At 40.3% G+C, this 19569-nt stretch overlaps 1 protein-coding gene across 34 annotated transcripts in view; it reads left to right on the top strand.

Moving 5' to 3' along the window:
• RBFOX1 (RNA binding fox-1 homolog 1) overlaps positions 1-19569 on the top strand; it is a 1150782-nt gene that overhangs the window by 490504 nt on the left and 640709 nt on the right. For 28 of the 34 annotated variants that reach the window (XM_074553000.1, XM_074553022.1, XM_074553010.1 and 25 more), the window contains one exon: positions 1091-1153. The exons of the other annotated variants lie outside the window; for them this stretch is intronic. In XM_074553000.1, coding sequence (XP_074409101.1) covers positions 1091-1153 — 63 coding nt within the window. The remainder of the gene's footprint in view (positions 1-1090; positions 1154-19569) is intronic. 34 annotated transcript variants of the gene reach the window in all.

Below are 19569 nucleotides of genomic sequence, written 5' to 3'. Positions count from 1 at the left end.
CAAATCCAGAGCCAAACAGGTTATCCTGAGGCCTGCATATAGGATTTTATCACAATTACAGTAGAGGTTTTTCACACAAATCTACTGGCATTTTGCAGCTCTTTCCAGTATTTCCTTCTACCGAAAGTTGCTTCATAAAATCATGTGAATATACCTGAAATCCTGCTGGTTGTTTAGGTATTGCCAGAATAGCTGGGTAAGAAATTAAATGTACTTGGTAAGGCAGATAATTTCAGTGTGTACAAGCCCTGGAAATTGTGCCCTGTTTACTGTTAGGAATTTTACTGATGTGGATAAAAAGTATATTAAATTTACTGACAGATTGATTTGATTATACTCTGACCTAAGTGTGTATTGTCTTTGGAGATTTGAAATATGGACAAAAGTTCTATTTTCAGGAGTATTTGTATCAAAGAGTCCATATTGCCATTTGCACATGGAAATGAAAAATGCATGTAGAGAGAATCTGTTAGGTAAAACATGGCTGAGCTTACTGTACCTACTAAAATTCAGTGAATAATTCAGTAAAATTTTACATGTCACAGCTGCTCATTAATAAGATACAATGGCAGGGAATAGAGTGTTACCCTATTGGAATTCCCAAATCTGTGCTTGTAAAGTATATTCTGAATGCCCCCCTTTTTATTATGCATTTTATGACAACTTTTCTTTCGCAAAAATGCTTCAAATTTTCAATTGAAGGATACACGAAAAGCAAATTACAGTGGTGTGTTCCTATTGAAACAGAAACTTGTGCTGGGGAAAATTTACAGTTATGGCTTAATAATGTCTATTTTAGCAGGTAAATTTGCAATGAAAACATAGATTTTTGGTTTCAAATGCATTGCAGGCTGTCCATGGTATGTGTAATAAAAAATAAAATCATGCTTGTGAATCGATAAGCAGATTTTGCAGTTTGGCTTTGTACTACAACAAAAACATAGTTCTGACCCAACAGTGTGTGCAGTGACAGCCCAAGCAGTGGATTATCAATTGGAATTTTTGTTGAATCTTTCTGTGAGGGCAGAGCACAAGCAGGAGCTGCCCTGAATCCCTCATTCCCACTAAGAATGTGATTTTCTCTCCCCAGGAAACTCCACAGAAGCCCCATGCGAGTGGTGCCTATTGTTTCCATGAGCAGAGCCTCCTCTCAGTAAGTCCCTGGGTTTTTTCTTGCCTGTTGATTTTCCCAGATCTCTCCTGTGCTCTCCCAATTAATGCAGAAATCCCTGGGACTCTCCAGCTTGCTGCATCACCAGGCTAACAGAGAACAAGTAAAGAGTCTGAGGGCTTTTAGCCTTCAGTGAGCAGTGACATCCTTAGGAAATGATCTTGCCTGGTTCTGGCTAGGGGTTAAAGAGATTTTCTCTTGTGTTTCCCTTGTGCATGTTTGGGTTTTGTCACTGTCGTGTTTGTGCCACCTTTGGCCGATTACTTTGTGTACAGATTGCTCACAGACACTTTGTGCCCTCAGAACAGCAATGGATAATTAATTCATCATGCTGTCCTTTAGAAAATGCTCTCTATAAAGTTAGAATAGGGAATATCATGAATTAAGCTCCAAAATTTATAGGACATATGAAAAAAGTATTTGTGCTGATTAGTTTTTTGCCTTTTCCCTTTCTGAGAAGAGGTTTTCAAATCCAAGCCACTTGTTGCTCGTTCATACTTGGAATTTATTCTTTAGTAAAGTTTTTCTTTGTAGCATGTACATAAACCCAATAATGATTAAGCACTTCTTATTCAGGATATAGATTTCTATACTTATGGTAAACACAGAAGTGTCAGACAAAACTGTGTAATTTGTGTTAGATGTGTATTTTATACTTAAACAGTTTTTAATAATCCTCTGCTTAAAATACACTCCAGTTCTCAGATATTTTGTATTAAATAATGAGCATGGTTTGTTCTGTATTAGGCTGAGTATATTTTGCTTTATATGCATTTATAATTACACTCTTCTTTGTTCTGTGTTGCACATGGGTATTGACAAAATAATAGACTGTGTTCATTTTTTTGTTCCACTATATTAATGTGAGAAGCTGAGTTCTGCCCCAACACACAAAGTTTCATGTCACTGAAAAAATCAGACACACAGTCCTTGCTAGAAAAAAAAAAAAAAGAGTTTTGCATTCATTCTCCTACACTGAACACAATCTTCCTCCTAATGTCTTTGAAATAAGATTTCATTATTTCAAAAAGACTGCCTGGCTTACTGGATGAAAAAAAAAAAGCCTGTTCATCTTGAGGATAGATTTAAATCAATTCTGTAGTGCTCAGCATGCTTGTTGCTTTTAGCTTTTCCTCTGTCACGAACAGTATTTTCTAGCACAGAATAACCTTACAGCCCTTAGCAGAATTTGATGCAATTGACAGCTTTTGTTAGAAAAATTCTGGTAAAAAAATTGCACGAAGGAGGTTGGGGTTTCCAGCCCAGGGGACACAGCAGTCCCTGAGATAATCACAGCATGTTTGGAGGAAGCTCACATTAATTTGGCTGTGAACACAGTGCCTCAGTAGCTATAAATTCAGTTTCCAGGAAAAGATATTCATTTTTTCCTCAACAAACTAAAGCGGAGGTTTGGGGAGCTGCAAGAAGAGAGAAGGCGAAAATGCTCGTTTGGAACCTGAGCAAGGTTTAACGCTCCCAAACCTGGACGTGCATCATGTGCTGATTATTTTGATTATTTTCCCGGTGCCCATAGGGCAGCAGCAGGACTGTCCATCAGCTGAGGGGTCCCTGTGTCAGCAGGCTCAGCCCCAGCCCCGGGTGTTGCCTGGAAACAGCTCTGGATGGGAGCTGGCTCCCGGCAGCTCCATCTGCCTGGGCGGGGTGCCCTCCTCACTCCTGGGGCATGGGGCACAGCTACCGCACTGCTGGAATGCTCTGTCCCCTTCCCTGCCTGAAAAAAGGCATTGCAAACCACAAATTCCACCCCAGCACACAGGGGTTAGGGTGTTGGAGTTGGATGTGTTGAAATGAATATCTGCTCCCTCTCAAAATCTCTTGTAATAATGGAATTTTGTATTCCTTGGGTTGAATTTCATTTCAGTTCCTAGCTATAGTTGAGTTGTAGTTGTGTTCCTGTTTCATTTTGATAGAGAAATATGTTGAGGTAAGTCTAGTTTTAACTAGAGAAATCCTGGATTTTAAAATTCAGTTTCCCAGCCAATGGATTTGGGTGCTTGACCTTCTGTTAATGGTGCAGTGATGCCTCCAGTACTCCAGCAAAGCTGCAGTGCATTGAGCAAACCAGTAAACAAAGCAATACAAGACAGCTCCAGAAAACACTGAAAATAAACATGACAGGCAGGGGAGATAGAATTGTTCCAAATATACGGTGGGAAATCAAGGACAAATAGTGATTGGCAGGGGGTCTGGAGCAGAAAAAAGAAAAGAAATCAGAAAGGTTTCGGTGTTTGGCAGAAAGTTTCTACAATTCTTGCCCATTCTGTTGGTTTTTTTTTACTCTTCAGGTTGTGCATGCAGCAACAGCTGTTCCCTAATTTGATAAACATACTGTAATTAAGTGATCTTGTTTATTAGTAACACCTTTCCCTGACTAGGAGATTTTCAAGTAGCAGAGAAAGGATGAGCCAGGGGTGCTGCTTCATGTTAATTTGACAGCTTCATCCTTTGGAAGCTCTGCCATGGTTATCCATGTTTTAAACCCGGCTGGATGTAAAGATATTTATATTAAAACGCTTTTTCTCTCCAGTCTTACCTTGCAGAGGCACCTGCAGGAAGGGCTTATAAAGCCAGTGAAAAAAGGCATTTAAACCCCTTTTCTCTAATTTTAGAGTGAGCTGTGTTTTTCTTGGAATTGTAAACACACAGAACAAAATAAAAGAGAAATAGCTGTAATTGCATTGAAAATATTAGAGGGCATTATGAGTCCTTTTTCCCCCTCATTAAACACATCTTGAAAAATTGTTAAAACAATAAATCTATTTTCCAAAACATCATAGCATGCCACAGAGGAGTCTGAGGAGTTTAGTGTGATCTAGGGATTTCTACCTGAGAGATGTGGAAAAAAAAATATTTTGAAAGAGACCAATTATAAAATACCCCAATTCTCTTAGAAAGAAACCAGTATTAGATCTTTATTCTAAAAAAATTAGAAAAAAAATAATGATGGTATTCTTTTTTATTCTGTCTTTATTCTGATGCAGTCTGAATGAGAGTATTAGTCTAGAGAGTTGAATATTTTTTAAATTGCAGCACTTTGAATTACTGGTATGTGCAAATTACAGTAAAAAAGGGATGAAGAATGGTAGTTAGACAACGTAAATGATGCAGTAAGTTCTGCTCCATTACTTTATCTCAGCTAGGATGGGGAACTGTTTAGTTGTTAGGATCTGCTCCACTGTCATATTATTCATTGTTGTTTTGCAATATCTTCAAATATCTTCAACAGTTATTGTAGGAATTCATTAAGGACCAGGAGCAGCGAGGCATTTCCCCACTCCTAATGATGAGCAGAGAATATTCTCATGGATGTTTTTGCTTCAGAAAAAGCTTAACTAGGGTAGCTGAGCCTGACCTGTGCTGGATTTATCTTTTTTTTTTTTTTTTTCCTAGTGCTGCTGTGTGATAATTCAGTGTTAGGTGGCTGATTTGTAATATTACTTTTCCATTAGTTAGATATGTTTCACTAGATATGTGCTTTCCTGTTTAGGGAGCTAAATATACTTTTGTTTAATTTGGTGGGCTTGGGGTTTTTAAAATCTGCATGTTCCAAGGTTTCATTTACCAGAGGGGAAGAAAATGTTGTGGTTTTTTTTTTTCCTTGCTGTCATTAATGTGAAGTCTTTATGAGTAGAATCACCATTGTTTTGGATGAAGGAGCAGTTATGTGGGAGCAGGTTTATAGGAGTCACTGTTAAACCACCGCTATAATTTCTCATTTCCTGAATGGTAAAAGGGCTACAAACCAGAGTATCAGTGGTCTGCTTGTGATTTACAGGGGATTCTGCTGCTCAGCTCACTGAAACCATGATCTTCCTACAGAAATAAAGGAGCTGTCCTTGTTTAGATTGTGCTTTATCACTGCTGCCGGTGATTTCTGTATTTATTGGGGCAGCTCAAGCTACTGTCTCAAAGCAGATTCAGGAGCATAAGGCTCACTGAAATTGAATAGGGCATCTTGAAAAGAAGAGGCAGACTCCTAACACAGGGGGCTTTTTTGAAATATCACTGTAGATTATCACAAATTACAACTCTGTAACTAAAATTAGCATTGTAAATTCCCTTGGTTGTACACAAATGTACATGGAAAGAAATATTGTGACAATTTCCTAATTTCTCCTCCTTCTCTTTTAACAATTCGGTCCCTATTTCTTTCTGATGGATTCTTCTGTGCACTTTCTAAATTCTCCATCTTTCCACGAGGTGTTTTGAGTTAACCAAGTAAAAGCCTTAGGGGTTAAATACAGCCTGGCCTGAGCCTGTGTATTTACAGTTCATGGTAGCTTGTTTTCTGAACATCACAAAGACATTTTCTTACTCAGGCTTTATGAAAATTTCCACACGCATGTAAACACCCAAAATACTTTCACTGGCAATTGTTTGCAATCTGGATGTTCTCCAGATTGCAGCTTTAAGAGGGTTTTGATCAAGTTCATTTCCACAGCTCCGTGGCATTTAAGAGCTATCAAGCCCCAATATTCCTGTGAGATTAGTATGTGCTATTATCTCTTTATTACAGAAGGAGAAGCCAGAAAATTGAGCAGCCTGAGTGATGTGCCAGGAGAAGGACTGTAGCAGAGCTAGGATTTGAATTCATGTTTCTCAAATCCCAAATCATTGCCTACGTTCTTGGGCCATCTTTGCTCTGCTCTGCCTCTAATCCAGTAACTTTTATTCTTAATGATTTTTTCATTTGACAGTGAAAAAGACCTTATAATTTCATGCTCCTTCCTGTCTCATAAAATTTGAAATTTTTCCTTAAGAAAATCCTGCAGTTATTAAATGTGTATGGAAAGTGTGTGATATGCAAAGTGCTATCAGCGCAGGGCAAGGCTAATTGAAATATGACATTCCTGGTGATGATCTGGGTCATGGCAGGGGTGTCCCCATCCTTTAATGAAGTTATAAACTCAATCCCCTTTACTTTGAAGAGCTTACAGACTTCTGAAACTTTTTTTTTGTTATGTGGGATGGAGATGCAGCCACAGCAGGCACTTGGGCTCTCAGTGCAGGAAATTTTAAACCTGGCCAGGCTGCTCTGGGTTTTGGGGTGTGCTGCTGGAAAAAAACACTGAGTGTGGGCACTCAGGGTCAGAGTGAGGTCTGTCAGTGGGGAATCCCTGTCCCTGCACACAGAGCACTCAGAGCCCATCTGATGCCCTATAAATGGCTCTTTATCCTGATCTGAGCATCCCTGGGCACAGCCTGGTCCTCTCCCAGTGGGGGAATGTCTTTAGTGTTCATGGAAATGAACAGGAGCATTGGATTGCAGCAATTTAGAGGTGGGGGAAATTTAATTTCCTTTTTGTCCCCCCATTACATTTGAGGTTAGTTAGTGAGTTGACAAATCTGTGTTGTGGCGTAATTCCTGTGTAACGCAAGCACAACAAATAGACAACAGCCTTTGTAGGAATTTTTATTTCTCCTCCAAGATGTGTTAGAAATCATATAACTGATAAGTCTTTAAATTTTGGATATAAGGTGGCAGTTGGAAAATGCATCTCCAGGGAGGAAGGAGAGCTCTGGGGACTAAGAAAGATCTGTTGATATAAAACGAAAAGTTTATCCTCATGCTGCATCGTTTGAGAAACTTAAATAGGTGAAACAACATGAGTTTGGCAAAGTGGATTTGTATCTGGCAGAATTTACTTTTCCTTCAGGAGCGTTTAACATCAAAAACTGAGATTACCTCCCAGAACTGCTCTGACTGTGGGCCTCCCTAGGAGCTCACTGCACTGTGGAGCATTCTAGAACTTACCACTGGAGTTCAGCAGTGTGGGATTTCTCACCAAGGAGTTAACCCATCATCTTTCACAGTATTAAAATATGTTTGCACCTGTTAATGCATTAAGGAGAGCAGCTAGTGACCTACCAAAACCTATTGCACACTAATCAGGACAAGTTTGGGCAGGTGGGTCCAAGAGCAGAGTCCTTGGCTGTGCAGAGGGAGTGTGACGGTGTTCACAGGGGTCCTAGGATGAGGGAAGAGATGAGAATCTTGACTCCATGATTTATTATTTTATTATATATATTATATTAAAACTATACTAAAAGAATAGAAGAAAGGATTTCATCAGAAGGTTTGAAAGGAAAGGAATGATAACAAAAACTCATGACTCTCAGAGAGTCCGAGCCGGCTGACTGGGATTGGCCATTAATTAGAAACAACCAACATGGACCAATCAAAGATGCACCTGTTGCATTCTACAGCAGCAGATAATTATTGTTTTTCTTTTCCTTTGAGGCTTATCAGCTTCTCAGGAGAAAAAATCCTAGCAAAAGGATTTTTAAAATATAAAATATGTCTGTGACAGAGGGAGGGCTGTGTGTGCTCCTAAATCCTAAATTCTTGTGCAGCCCCAGCTCACTGGTTGAGGAGGGAGAGTGAGGAAAAAGAGGAAGAGAAGAAAAATATAAAAATAAAGACAATACTTATGCTGTGCAAACACTGCTCAACCACAGCCTGGCGATAGCAATAACACCCTTATCAGCACTGCTTTAGTCACAAATCCAAAATACAGCCCCACATAGGCTGTATCTGCATTTCTCTGGTGAAAATTAACCCTGCCACACCTATAATATTCCTGGTTTTCTTCACTGTGAAGTTTCTGCTTCACTCATCTGCACCCCAGAGGAACTTTCATGAGCACACCTAGAAAAGAGAAGAGAAGCACTGGCAGAGTGGTTTTGTTTGTTGGAGAGTTCGTTTTTGTAGTGTTTTTTTCCCTTATCTTGAAGGATAGTTTACACAGCTAAATGACACAGTTATAAAATATATATATGTATTGGACCTACACTGAGAAAAAAATTGATCTGAAATCCTTCACAAATTATGTTTTTATCAAGACCAAGATGTTGTGTGCTATTGATTTTTAGATCCACACAGCCTACAAGTAATAGAAATCGCAGAGACAAAATAATTTAAGATGGTTTTCTGTCTTTTGTGTAAGCCAGGTTAGGATATTGAAGAACAAATCAATTTCTTTGCCACTCAGATTCCTTGAAACCCAAAAGTAAATTTCAGCATGAGTTATGGTTCCCAAATATTTGTATTTTCTGGTTCCAAGTTTTTTCCTGCAGGCAATAGGACTTGCTTTGTCTGACAAGCTTTTTTGCGCCTTGGTCACTATTAATGCAACAGGGAGCTGTAAATAAAAGCATACAGGAGGCAGGAGCACCATGGATGAAACCTAGCAGCAAAAATGTGAAGTAAAATTGAGCAAAAATCTCGTGTAAATAGCAAAATCTGCAGAGGATTCAATCCAAAGTAAGGGGAAATTATGAAGTGGCAGAAGTCTATCTCTGGGACTGAGCTCCACTGCCCTGTGTGCCCTGATCACACTTTGAGGGGTCAGTTCTGCTGAAAATGTTGGATAATCTGGCAATGGGAGCTGGGTGGATCAGGGCAGAATCAGCTTCATGGAGGTGTCTTTGTCATTCAGGGCAGGAATTCTGAATACTTGAAGCATTAGGCTTCAAATAACACTCACCTGGAGAAATAAAACAATGATGGGAGCTAAGAAAACAATAAACCCACTACAAATAATGAAAGCAGATAGTTCTCAAGTGATTTTATGGCAGCTCAGTACAAGTTCCTGTGACTGACTCAGGAATGTTTGTTTAAGGAATGTATTCAGGAGGATATTTAGATTTAAAAGCTACAGGTATGCTCAGAACAGCACACTCTGTGTTGGACAAGTTGTGGATAAAGAAATTACTTGTTTAGACCTGATGTTTAACTACACAGGAAACCTGCATTTGCATAACTTGATGGATAACATTAGAGTTGGGTTTTCTTCAGCTTTGTTGGGTACCAGAGGGAGAGAGCAGGAACATTCTGCAGAGAGTTCTTTTAAAACAGCTCTGAAGCTCACTTGTTGAAATGCTGAAAATATTTTGTACCAACTGATGTGGAGTTAAATGGAATAGACTGATCCTCAGTAGGTTCAGGGGTATTTGTATCATCATCTAGTTTTCCCTGAAAGACTCTTTGATGTAATAGGAGACAACTTTTTCATGATTCATAATCTTAAAGAAAATGGCCCATATTTAAATTGACTGTGGCTCTGTCTCCAGTTGTCAATAAATTATTTCTTTCAGAACACTGGTCCCAAATGCAGATCCTTGTAAACATCCCCCTCACTGCTGCTCCTTCCTGGTATCCAAACTCTGCCTCTGTGGTTTCTTGGGAGACCTTTTTAGTGTTCAAAGTGGGGAAATTATCCCAAGCACTGTTTTGCTTCACTCTGGAGATTTCATCTCTGTTCCACACACACTCCTCTTCCTCTTCTTTCTGTTCCATCCCACTCCTCCCCCTTGTGGGATGTTTCTCCTGCTTCCCTCAGATGTGGGAATGAAGTCCTGCCTGGATTCATGCTTCATTCCAGGGGGAGATTTTGTGCCTTCCTTTATGGGCTCTCTGGGTTCAATGCTAAAGGAACAGAGGAGAGAAAAGCAACATCATTCTTTCATTGCTAATAGTGCAGGATGGAAGGAATAAAAGCCCTAAAATGTATGGAAAGGCCATATGAGAATATTCTAACCTGAAAATAATCCCAGTTCCAAAATTCCAAGGGCTAATGTTCTCTGCAGCAAAGCTGGGAAGGTTCCCATAAAAAGATCTGTTCTTTAGGGAGGGGGATTATCTGCTTAAACTGCAATATCAATGGAGGCACTGCAGGAGGGTTGGACTGGAAGGCAAAACCCACTTGGTGACCCAGTTATTCCAGAAACCTCATAGAATGGAATGAAGATCTCCCAGGCCTGTGGCAGATTGCTGATAAAAGGACAGATAGCAGATATGGGTTATGCTGAGGAAAGAGCAGAGGGATTCACTGGGAGGACAAGGAGGGCAGGGGGAAATGCAGCCAGAGCCAGAGGAGAGCAGCAGCCTCAGACACACTTGGGTAATGGGGACTGGAAATTGGCATCTCTAGCTCAACACAGAGACAAGTGATAGGGAGATTTTAGGGGCACATCCATGAACCAGGAGGCTCAAGTGTAGTGAATCCACTGGATCTGCCAGAATTCCACTGGAATTAATTTTTTAAATTAATTTGTAATTTTTATTGATTTTTGATTTTTTTAATTGATTTTTGATTCTTTTTCAAATAATTGATTTTTTAAAGTGAAGGGGACTGATAGAGGGAAGTGCATGCTCATAAAAGGGACAAAATAATATTTCTGTTTAGACAGGATTGTTCCAAGCAGGCAGAACTAAAACTGACAGGGAAAGTGCAGAAAGCTGAAGGATTAAGTGCCAGAATAAAATTCACTTGGAGAATTTGATAATAGATGGAAATCTTTCTTTGATGAGGGTGTGCATGACTTATTATTGCTCAGAAGGGTTTTTTTGGAAACATCAGATGGAGTTCTCAGCAGCATTAGTTCCATGCTTGACAGCTGTCAGAAAAAGCAAATTGAATATTTAGCAACGTTGAGAGAAGGCATTGAACACAGAAAATGCAGCCCTGGAGCTGGTTTCACATGTGCTGCTGAGCACAAATTTTGGTTTCCACACATAGGTGTGGTCTGAGAAGGTGGGGAAATGATCAGAGGGGAGGAGGAGCTGCTGTGCAGGGCAGACAGGGAATGCATGGTACCGCATTTCCCTTGGGAAAGGAGGGACAGAGGAGTGAAATGGAGAAAGGACAGATTGGAATCATTATGGATATTGATTTGAATATTGATGTTCTAGTGATCTGACTTATAAGGCAGGGATTATGCAGTCAATGACTGATGAAAAGCGTGGCTCTTTCTGTGCTATTCAACAGCTTTTCCACTGGTTCAGATGCAAAAAATAAATGCAAGTTAAGAATAATTATCTAAATAAATGTATGGTGTTTCCTACAGAACAAAATGCAGGATATCCCTCCTGGCAGATTACTGTGGGAACACTGGTGCTTGTATTCTTTCATGAACATCTAAAGGTGATTGTTGTAGGACAGGGGATTTAGCTGACACAATCCAGTTAAACCAGCTCCTCTGATGTGTGGCATTAGAAATGTATTTATGGATGTGGTGTGTGGCTCTTGGTTATGGTTTTTTTGTGTACAAAAATTGTGTATCTAGAAATACATAATGGGAAATTTAAAGACAGGAATTAGCATTTATGTTATTCACTGGCTTTAAAAAATGTATTTGTTGAATTATGATGAAAGAATACTATTTAAATCTTTTAAAGTGGCAGTAGTTTTCTTGAAAGCCATTTTCTATTGAATTGATTCCGATCACATAATTTTAGACTCCAAAATGTTTTATTGATCTGTTTAGGGAGAAAATCAGTGCCTTGGCTTTCAGGTAAACCTCATGTCAGGGCCCTGTAATGTGGGGTGCAGTTTCACTCAGCTTTGATACTTTACTACCCAATCCTCCTTTTTTTGAAGGGAAATGCCTTCAAACCAAGTGTTTGAAGTGCCCCAGGAGCAAACATGGGATGTTTTGTAGATCCCCATCTGTGTTCCTGCAGCCTCTGAGGATAGTTTCATTATTTCAGTTATGAGTCCAAGACTGGGAAAACCATTAAAATTCATTATAGTTAGACAACATTTTCAGTTATTTGAATGTGGGTTTTTAATGGTCTTGTAATTTAAGTGTTTTCTCTGCCAAAGATCAAGGAGTGGTCAGATTGGTGTCTGTGTGGGGATGCGATTTTCTTTTTAAGCTCCAGCCTTAATCAACCTTTTGTGTGTTCTTCTACCCAGAGTAGTTGTGTCCTGGAGGGGGCTGACACTGTTTTGTGGATATAATTAATATAATTATATGATAAATAATCAATATCATTAATATAAGAGTATGGTACAGGCCACAGTATTTATTTGCTGCTATTTTCCAGCATTCCTAAGTTCAGCTGAACCCAGAGAAGGCAATTTTTCATTCTTTTTTGGAGTAAATTTGGGTGTTTATATAATGGAGAAACACTGGAGAAAAACTCCATTTACATAAGAATTCAGGAGCAAATGAAACAAAGCTAACTGCATCCTCATTATTCTATTTGAATGCAGCCAACTCTGCCATTTGGTGGAAGGCCTTATTAATGACTCCTAAATGAGCAGACTTGGGATGGTGATATTATCTGTGATGCATTATTGAATCAACAGAAATAAACCTGCTGTCATTAGCCTAATTATTTAGATATGCTGGAAGATAATGACTATTTTAAGTGCAAATAAGCTGCAGTTAGCAAGCAACTAACCAAATAAATAAGTGAGGTGGGATAGTGAGGGAGTGACTCATGGGAGCAGGGAGGGAAAGGGGAGAAATGTGAGGAATTATTGCAGAAAAACACTCAGGATGACATTTCTCAGTGTGGCAGGGAGGGCAAAGTGCTGCTCCCTGAGGTGGAGGGGTGGATGGAGGGATGGATGGATGAGGGATGGATGGATGGATGGAGGGGATGGGTGGAGGATGGAGAGATTGGGGATGGATGTGGATTGGTGGATGGAGGGATGGATGGATGATGGATGGATGGAGGGACGATGGATGGATGAGGGAGGGATGGATGGACGGACACACGAATGGATACACGGATGGATGGATGGATGGACACACAGATGGATGAGGGATGGATGAGTGGAGGGAGGTAGGGATGATGGATGGATAGATGGACAGGGATGAATGAGGGATAGATAGATGGATGATGGATGAGTGAATGGGGGATGGATGGATGATGGATGGATAAATGGATGGGAAGGAGGGATGGATAGATAGATATATAGACAGAGGTGATATTGGACGGATGAATGTATAGATATATAAGGAATATCTATCTATTGGATAGATAAAAAGAAAGAGGTGACGTTGGATAGATAGATGTGATATTTTAATTGGATTTTAGTTTTTTTTTATTTTTATTTTAACTCTTCTGCTTTGCCAGAACATCTGTCTGAAGTGAACTCTGAGCCTGTGCTAGATGAGCTCTGCCAGTTGCTCTCGGTGCATCTGTGAGTGCTGAAATTGCCCACAGATGGGCTGGCTGGGCTCAGCAGCACCAGCTCACTGGGGAAAATCTGCCCACAAGGTAAAATAACTCTTCCTGTTATGAGTTAGTGGGGGAAGGAAAAAAAAAGAGAGAGAGAAGGAAACGAAATTAACTTCCTTAAAAAATACTTGTCAAATGAAGTTGAATAACAGCTAATTTGAATGTCAAGTTTTCTCATTAATACCTTGATTAAAATAATTTCCTTTTTATAGCCAAAATACTTGCATAAATATAGAAAATATAATAATGTAGAAGTTATATTTAAAACCTTTTTTCTGAGGTTTGATGTGTTTGTAATTAAGTCTGTCTGCAAGAAGAAAATAAGGGTTACAGGCATCTCCTCATATTTGTGTGCAGGAATCTGTCTTTATGCATAATTTTTCCCTAATTAGCTCCTAAAATAAGGAAAACCAGTTGTTTTGTGTGATGTTTTGGGTTATTGTTGAGGTTTTTCCTTAATATCAATGTAAAACTGGTGAAAAGAGTTCCTTCTGATTGCAAGAAGCCTGTACTATGTAACAGAAGAGGAAATTTGGAATTAAATTTTCTTTTAGTGTCTGTGACTTCACAGTTTGCTGATAAATCCCCTTTTCTCTTTCATTATGAATTGTGGAACTTTTGATATCTGCAAGACTTTATGCAATTTCATCCTGCTTCTATTTGAAGTGATTGCAGCCTGGAAGATCCTCTGAACAAGGGGTAAAGGGGAGTCCTTTGCCCTGAGTGTTCAAAAAGAGACAAAAAAGAGCCCCAGAAGCCAAACAGATGCAAAGCTTCCTGCAGTTTGACTGAAGGTTTCTCCTCATTGGCGTAACTCTCATGTTAATTTTCAGTTCAGAATCTCCTGTGTTCATCACTCATCAGAATATATCCTCTTTTATATTTATTATAATTAATCTATTTATTATAGTTCATCCTATATTATATTTATCCTCTATTAGATGTATGTGGTGGGAGTACCTCTACTTTCCCATACTTCTTTTTGGGTTATTATGGAAACTCAGGGCACTGGGAATATTTCTCTGTCTGCTCTGGGGTGCCCTGACCCCCAGGGCAGCACTGACTTTGACTTTTATTCATGGAGAAAGTTTCCCAGACTTCAAGATAGACTGGAATCCACAGAAGTGTGAAATAGATTATAGACAGTAGTGTAGGTGCTTCACTTGGTGAGAAATTTAAGTTTTGGGATTTTTAGTCTGCTGTGGATGGAAGCAAGATGGAGGGCACAGGGTGTTATCCTGAGTTTCTTCTTCATGCTTTTTCTTCTTCTTCATGGATTTGGGTGGCATTTTGTAATTGGGCAGAAAAGTCCCCATTGTGGGCTCTGTGGGATCAGTTATTGGGTTAAATGGGAAATAATCCAGGTGTCAGTTCTTAATTGGATAGTTTATTCTTAAAAGACCTTGTAACAAGAGATTGTTGGCCATTTTGTGCCTTCTAATGAAAAGCTGCCCAACTCACGCTAGTGAGACTGTTTTACTGGGTAGAAATAATAAACACCTGAGTCCAAACCTGAAATACCATCTTAAGTAGCTTCAATGCAGACCCAGAGAAGCCAATAGCTTATTATCTAAGGATTTTTTTAAGCTGAATTTTCTGCTCTTTCTGAAATTCTCTTGCAAAGTCCTATCAGACATTTTCCTATGCAAAGTGCTAAATGTGTTCCAAGCAGAAAAGCACTGTGCTCTCCACCTTTAGCTGCTAACAGGTGCTCACAGACTACAGTTTTTGTTTGCTTTTAATGAGGGCAAAAGATCAGTTGTTGAGCCAGGAAAGAATTTCTGTTGTAGTGATATCAGAGAGGAATTAAAATGCCAATAATATCAGGAGTTTCTCAGGTCTAGTGTTAACAATTCAATGGTGTTAAACATACTGAGATAGATGTGGTGATTTGTACTTCATTTCTCATTTCAGTGGCTTTGCTTTGCTCATGCTTTGGCATAAAAGGTAATTTAAATGGTATTTCACTTGAGAGAGTTGCATGTGTCTTGATACCAAAGTAGTTTCCTTTCTGGAAAAGTTTAACCTACAACAAAATTGTAATACTGAAAATATACAAAAGAGAAAGCACTGCACAGAGTCCTTATGAAACCATTCTGAAGTTGATGAATGTTTCATGGAGTTTATTTACAATATGTATAATAGGATTTTGCATAATTCAAAAGCATGCTATTTGATCTTGCAGCATTTATTGAACTAAGAGTTTTTATAAAACGCATAAACAAATATATCAAACCAATGGTGGAAGTACTCGAGGGTAAAGTACATCAGCTGTCTGAGAACTCTCTCTAAAGTGCCACTCGAGATTCTCAGTGTGCAAATGCCCTGTACACAATGAGCCTTTAAAACACATTTTCATATTTAAAGTGATTCCTCTATCCTGCGGTACAAAAAATACTTTATTTAGTATAAAAAATATTTTTTTGGCGTCATAATGATTCGAGCCAGTAGGGCATAAATAGGCACCACATGAAGATTTATGCAGGTCCTCAGTAAATCCTGGTTCCTGGGGGGTTTATTCTTGCAGATCTACAGTTTGAAGAGTCAGTCTTTTGGGAGTCACTCACACTTCCCTTGCATGGGAGGTGTGGGATGTCAGAGCCTTCATCCAGACAGAGACACACTGATTTTCCCTGGGGTTTTCAATACTTTTGTGATATAATTTTCTTGATATCGTTTTTCTTATCCTTGGTCCTGGTGTGCCGGGTTCTGTTAGGGGTGTTATTCATGTGGAGGGAGCCTGCAACAAACCCAGCTGCAAAGGCACTGAGCTAAGCTTGTGATAACTGAAACGTGTCTGGAGACAGATTTTTCCTTCCCAGGTTTTTCCTTTTTTTTTTTTTAATTTCAGATTTTTCTTTGTTTAGTTAATGACATGTAATCATTGCAGCAGCCTGTGAAACAAGCACTGTAACATCTGCATGTTATTCACAAGCCATTGCTGCTGAGTGTAGAAGAGAAAAAGAGAAAAATATCTCCCACTGCCTTCTTCCACCTCCCAGTCTGGACTGGAGACTGACAGGACAGAAAGCAACCTCAGAAAAACTAATAATTGCTAATGGGAAATTTGATTCAAACTTGAATTAATTTGCCAATCTCAGCTCTTTAGCTGCTGCTGCTTTTAAAAGTTTTGGAGATCTGATTTCTGAGTAGGGTTTTCTTTGCCTGCCAAGTTTTCCCAAATGTCACAGGTTTATTTCACGTCCCATCCAATCTCCTTTACTCATCCAGTGTTTTTGTCAGGGTATATCTGTGGTGCTGTGGGCATGAAGCAAGCAAAGCCAAAAACAAAAATGTGTTGTTTTTGTCATTTGGAAGATATTTAAGAATTCCTTTGCCTGGAAGAGGAACAGCAGAATTAACCATTAGTCAGCTTTCTTCTTGCAATGTAGAATTCTGTAACATGACATCTCCAATTATCATCATTCTGTGATGATATGAGGACACTGACAAATTATTTTCATTCTGTAACCTCCAAGCCTATGTTTTGTTGTTTATTAACCCCTAAAGTCTCTGATTCAGCAGCAGTATGGAGGCTTGCATGTCAAACAGAAGAGGGGCCCCAGCACAGATCCCAAACCCTCCAGTGGTACAGGCCTCCCTCGAGCCTGTCCAGTGCTCCAGGGAGGGTGCTGAGGAACCCTCACTCACAGGGCTTGTAAGGAAGAACAGGATTGGAACGTAAACTTTGATTGTGTGTCTAGAATCATGATTTATAGAAATTATAGAGTCATAGAAGTGTTTGGGTTGGAAGAGACTGTGGTGGTGTTTGCAGGGGTCCCAGGATGAGGGAAGAGATGAGAATGTTGACTCCGTGTTTCAGAAGGCTTGATTTATTATTTTATGATATATATTACATTAAAACTATAGTAAAAGAATAGAAGAAAGGATTTCATCAGAAGGCTAGCTATGAATAGAAAAAGAATGATAACAAAGGTTTGTGACTGACCGAGACAGTCTGAACAGCTGGACTGTGATTGGCCATTACTTAGAAAGAACCACATGAGACCAATCACAGATGCACCTGTTGCATTCCACAGCAGCAGATAATCATTGTTTACATTTTGTTCCTGAGGCCTCTCAGCTTCTCAGGAAAAAAAACCCTAAGGAAAGGATTTTTCATAAAATATCATGGTTTCAGAAGAGGCTGTAGAGCTCCCACCCCTGCCATGGCAGGGACACCTCCCACTATCCCAGGTTGCTCCAAGCCCTGTCCATCCTGGCCTTGGGCACTGCCAGGGATCCAGGGGCAGCCCCAGCTGCTCTGGGCACCCTGTGCCAGGGCTGATCATCCTCACAGTGTGGGATGGTGTTTTCTGTAAAACTAATAAAAAAATACAGCTGAGGATGGTGGACTTAAGGAGAGACCACAAATGTAGTGAAAAATATCAGTGATTGTTGGGAAAGATGAAACAGGAAAGCCTTATCAATATGATTGTCTGGCAAAAGATTTTGAGAATTTGGAAACTATAAGCGAGACTGAAATGAAAGCAAGCTTTGAGATCCCTTAGTTACTGAACAACAGGAAAACAATGGTGTGGCCGGCTGAAGGTAATCCCTTTTTGATGAAACAACACCCTCTGCTTGCAGACAGTTCTGAGGGTAAGAGCAGACCCTGCCAGCTTGGCAGAAGGGGCCCAAAGAGGAGTTTTTAGGGTTTAAAATGTAACAGAGTGTGGTAATGTAATGATTCTTATAGACTGTATGTAAATGCTGTAGGATTTGTATATTGTACTAGACTGGTTAGTGAGAATGAGAGTATTCAGCACAGAAGAAGATTTATGATATTGTAATGGGAACTTCACTCTCTTACCTTTTTTACTCCCTTACCCTCTCATCCTCTCTACCCCTCTCTTCTCTGGGGCCTGCTCTGAGCTGTGGCCCTGCCCCCAGGCCCTTTGCAATAAACCACAAGTTCCAACCCCTGACTTCAGAGATCTCCCACCCTCCTACCCCTGTCACTCCTACAAGTGATATTACTGAAAAAAGAAAAGAAAACCTGTCTGTTAGCATGTGAAAAGAGCCAGCAGTGTGCCGTTATGGCAGAGGAGCTGAGGGCTGTGCTGGGCTGCTGGCACATGCAGTGGGCCCTGCTGTCTGCTCAGCACTGGGGAGGCCATGCTGGAGTTTTGGGGCCACTCTGGGCTCCCCAGGACAGGGCTGATGTGGCTCTGCTCAGCCTGAGAGGCTCAGGGGATGCTGCTCAGTGTCCCTGAGTCCCTGGGGCAGGGTGCCAGGGCCTTTCAGCAGTGCCCGGTGACAGAGCAGGGCACGAGGGGCACCCACTGGCACTGGGGGTTCCCCCTGCTCAGGAGGCATTGCCCACTGTGAGTTTGGCTGAGCACTGAGAGCTGGGTACGTGGGCATGTTCTGGGCTCCTGGGGCTGTGCCAGAGCTGGCTGGGCACTGTCCTGGGCAGCTCTGGGTGTGCCTGCTTGGTGTCCAGAGCTCCTGTCCATCCTCAGCAGCCTCAGGGTTAATTATGCAACAGTGTTAGAGGCTCGTGCAACTCCTTCAGGCCTCAGCCTCCTCCTGCAGCATCATTAAACACTTCAGCAGAGAAGCAGGAAGGGAAAAGGAGAGGAGAGAATATCACTTTACAGGGAGTAGTGATTGACATAATTAAATTAGCTAAGAGTCATGCCCTTTCAGTTCTATCAGCCACTGCCCAGTGTGATCTCCAAGCATTTCAGGCTCCTTCATGTTGATACATGGAGATAACATCTGTGCCACCACAGTTAGGGAATTTTGTCTTTTCCTTGTGTGAAGGATGAACTTGGAATTTAAATGAACAGAAAATATCCTAAACCAGACAACAATTGCACAGCAAACCTCCTAACAGCAAACATCATTTAGTGCCAGGGAGAGGCTTTCTCTATTGGAGATCTTAAAAAAAAAATAAATTAGCCCTACTCTGTCAAGGACAGCAGAAATAAAATTTGAACCTGTATTGGAGCGATGGAATGGAGCAGTGCAATCTCAAGGTGCCCTTATTTAAACACTTGTCTAAAGACAAGGTTTAGGATTCTCTTAGAAATTTGCATTGTCAGCTGAATGCATTGAAAAGATAACATTCCCGTGCAGAGCTGAGCAGGGCATGCAGTATTTTAAAACAGAATAACCTTATCTAAAAAAACCCAACCAACCTCAAACAAAAAATCCCCACAACCCAAAACAATGTGATCACTGTAGCCCAGTGTACCCAAACTGATTTGTTCTTTGCTTTTCCTTCTTTCTACCCACACTCCTTGGCAGTAACACTTCTCTGAAAAAGAATTTTCACTCTGCTGCTTTCCTTGCTGTGCTAATCACCTGTATCTGAAAATACATCTTCAAAATTGTTTTACTCTGACAGGTCAGCAGATAAAAGCTGGATACCAGGGGGTAAATGCACTCACTA

This window comes from Zonotrichia albicollis, chromosome 16 (assembly GCF_047830755.1).
Source record: "Zonotrichia albicollis isolate bZonAlb1 chromosome 16, bZonAlb1.hap1, whole genome shotgun sequence".
NCBI lineage: Eukaryota > Metazoa > Chordata > Aves > Passeriformes > Passerellidae > Zonotrichia > Zonotrichia albicollis.
Note: the sequence above shows the minus strand (reverse complement) of the source record. Positions and strands in the feature narration are given on the sequence as shown.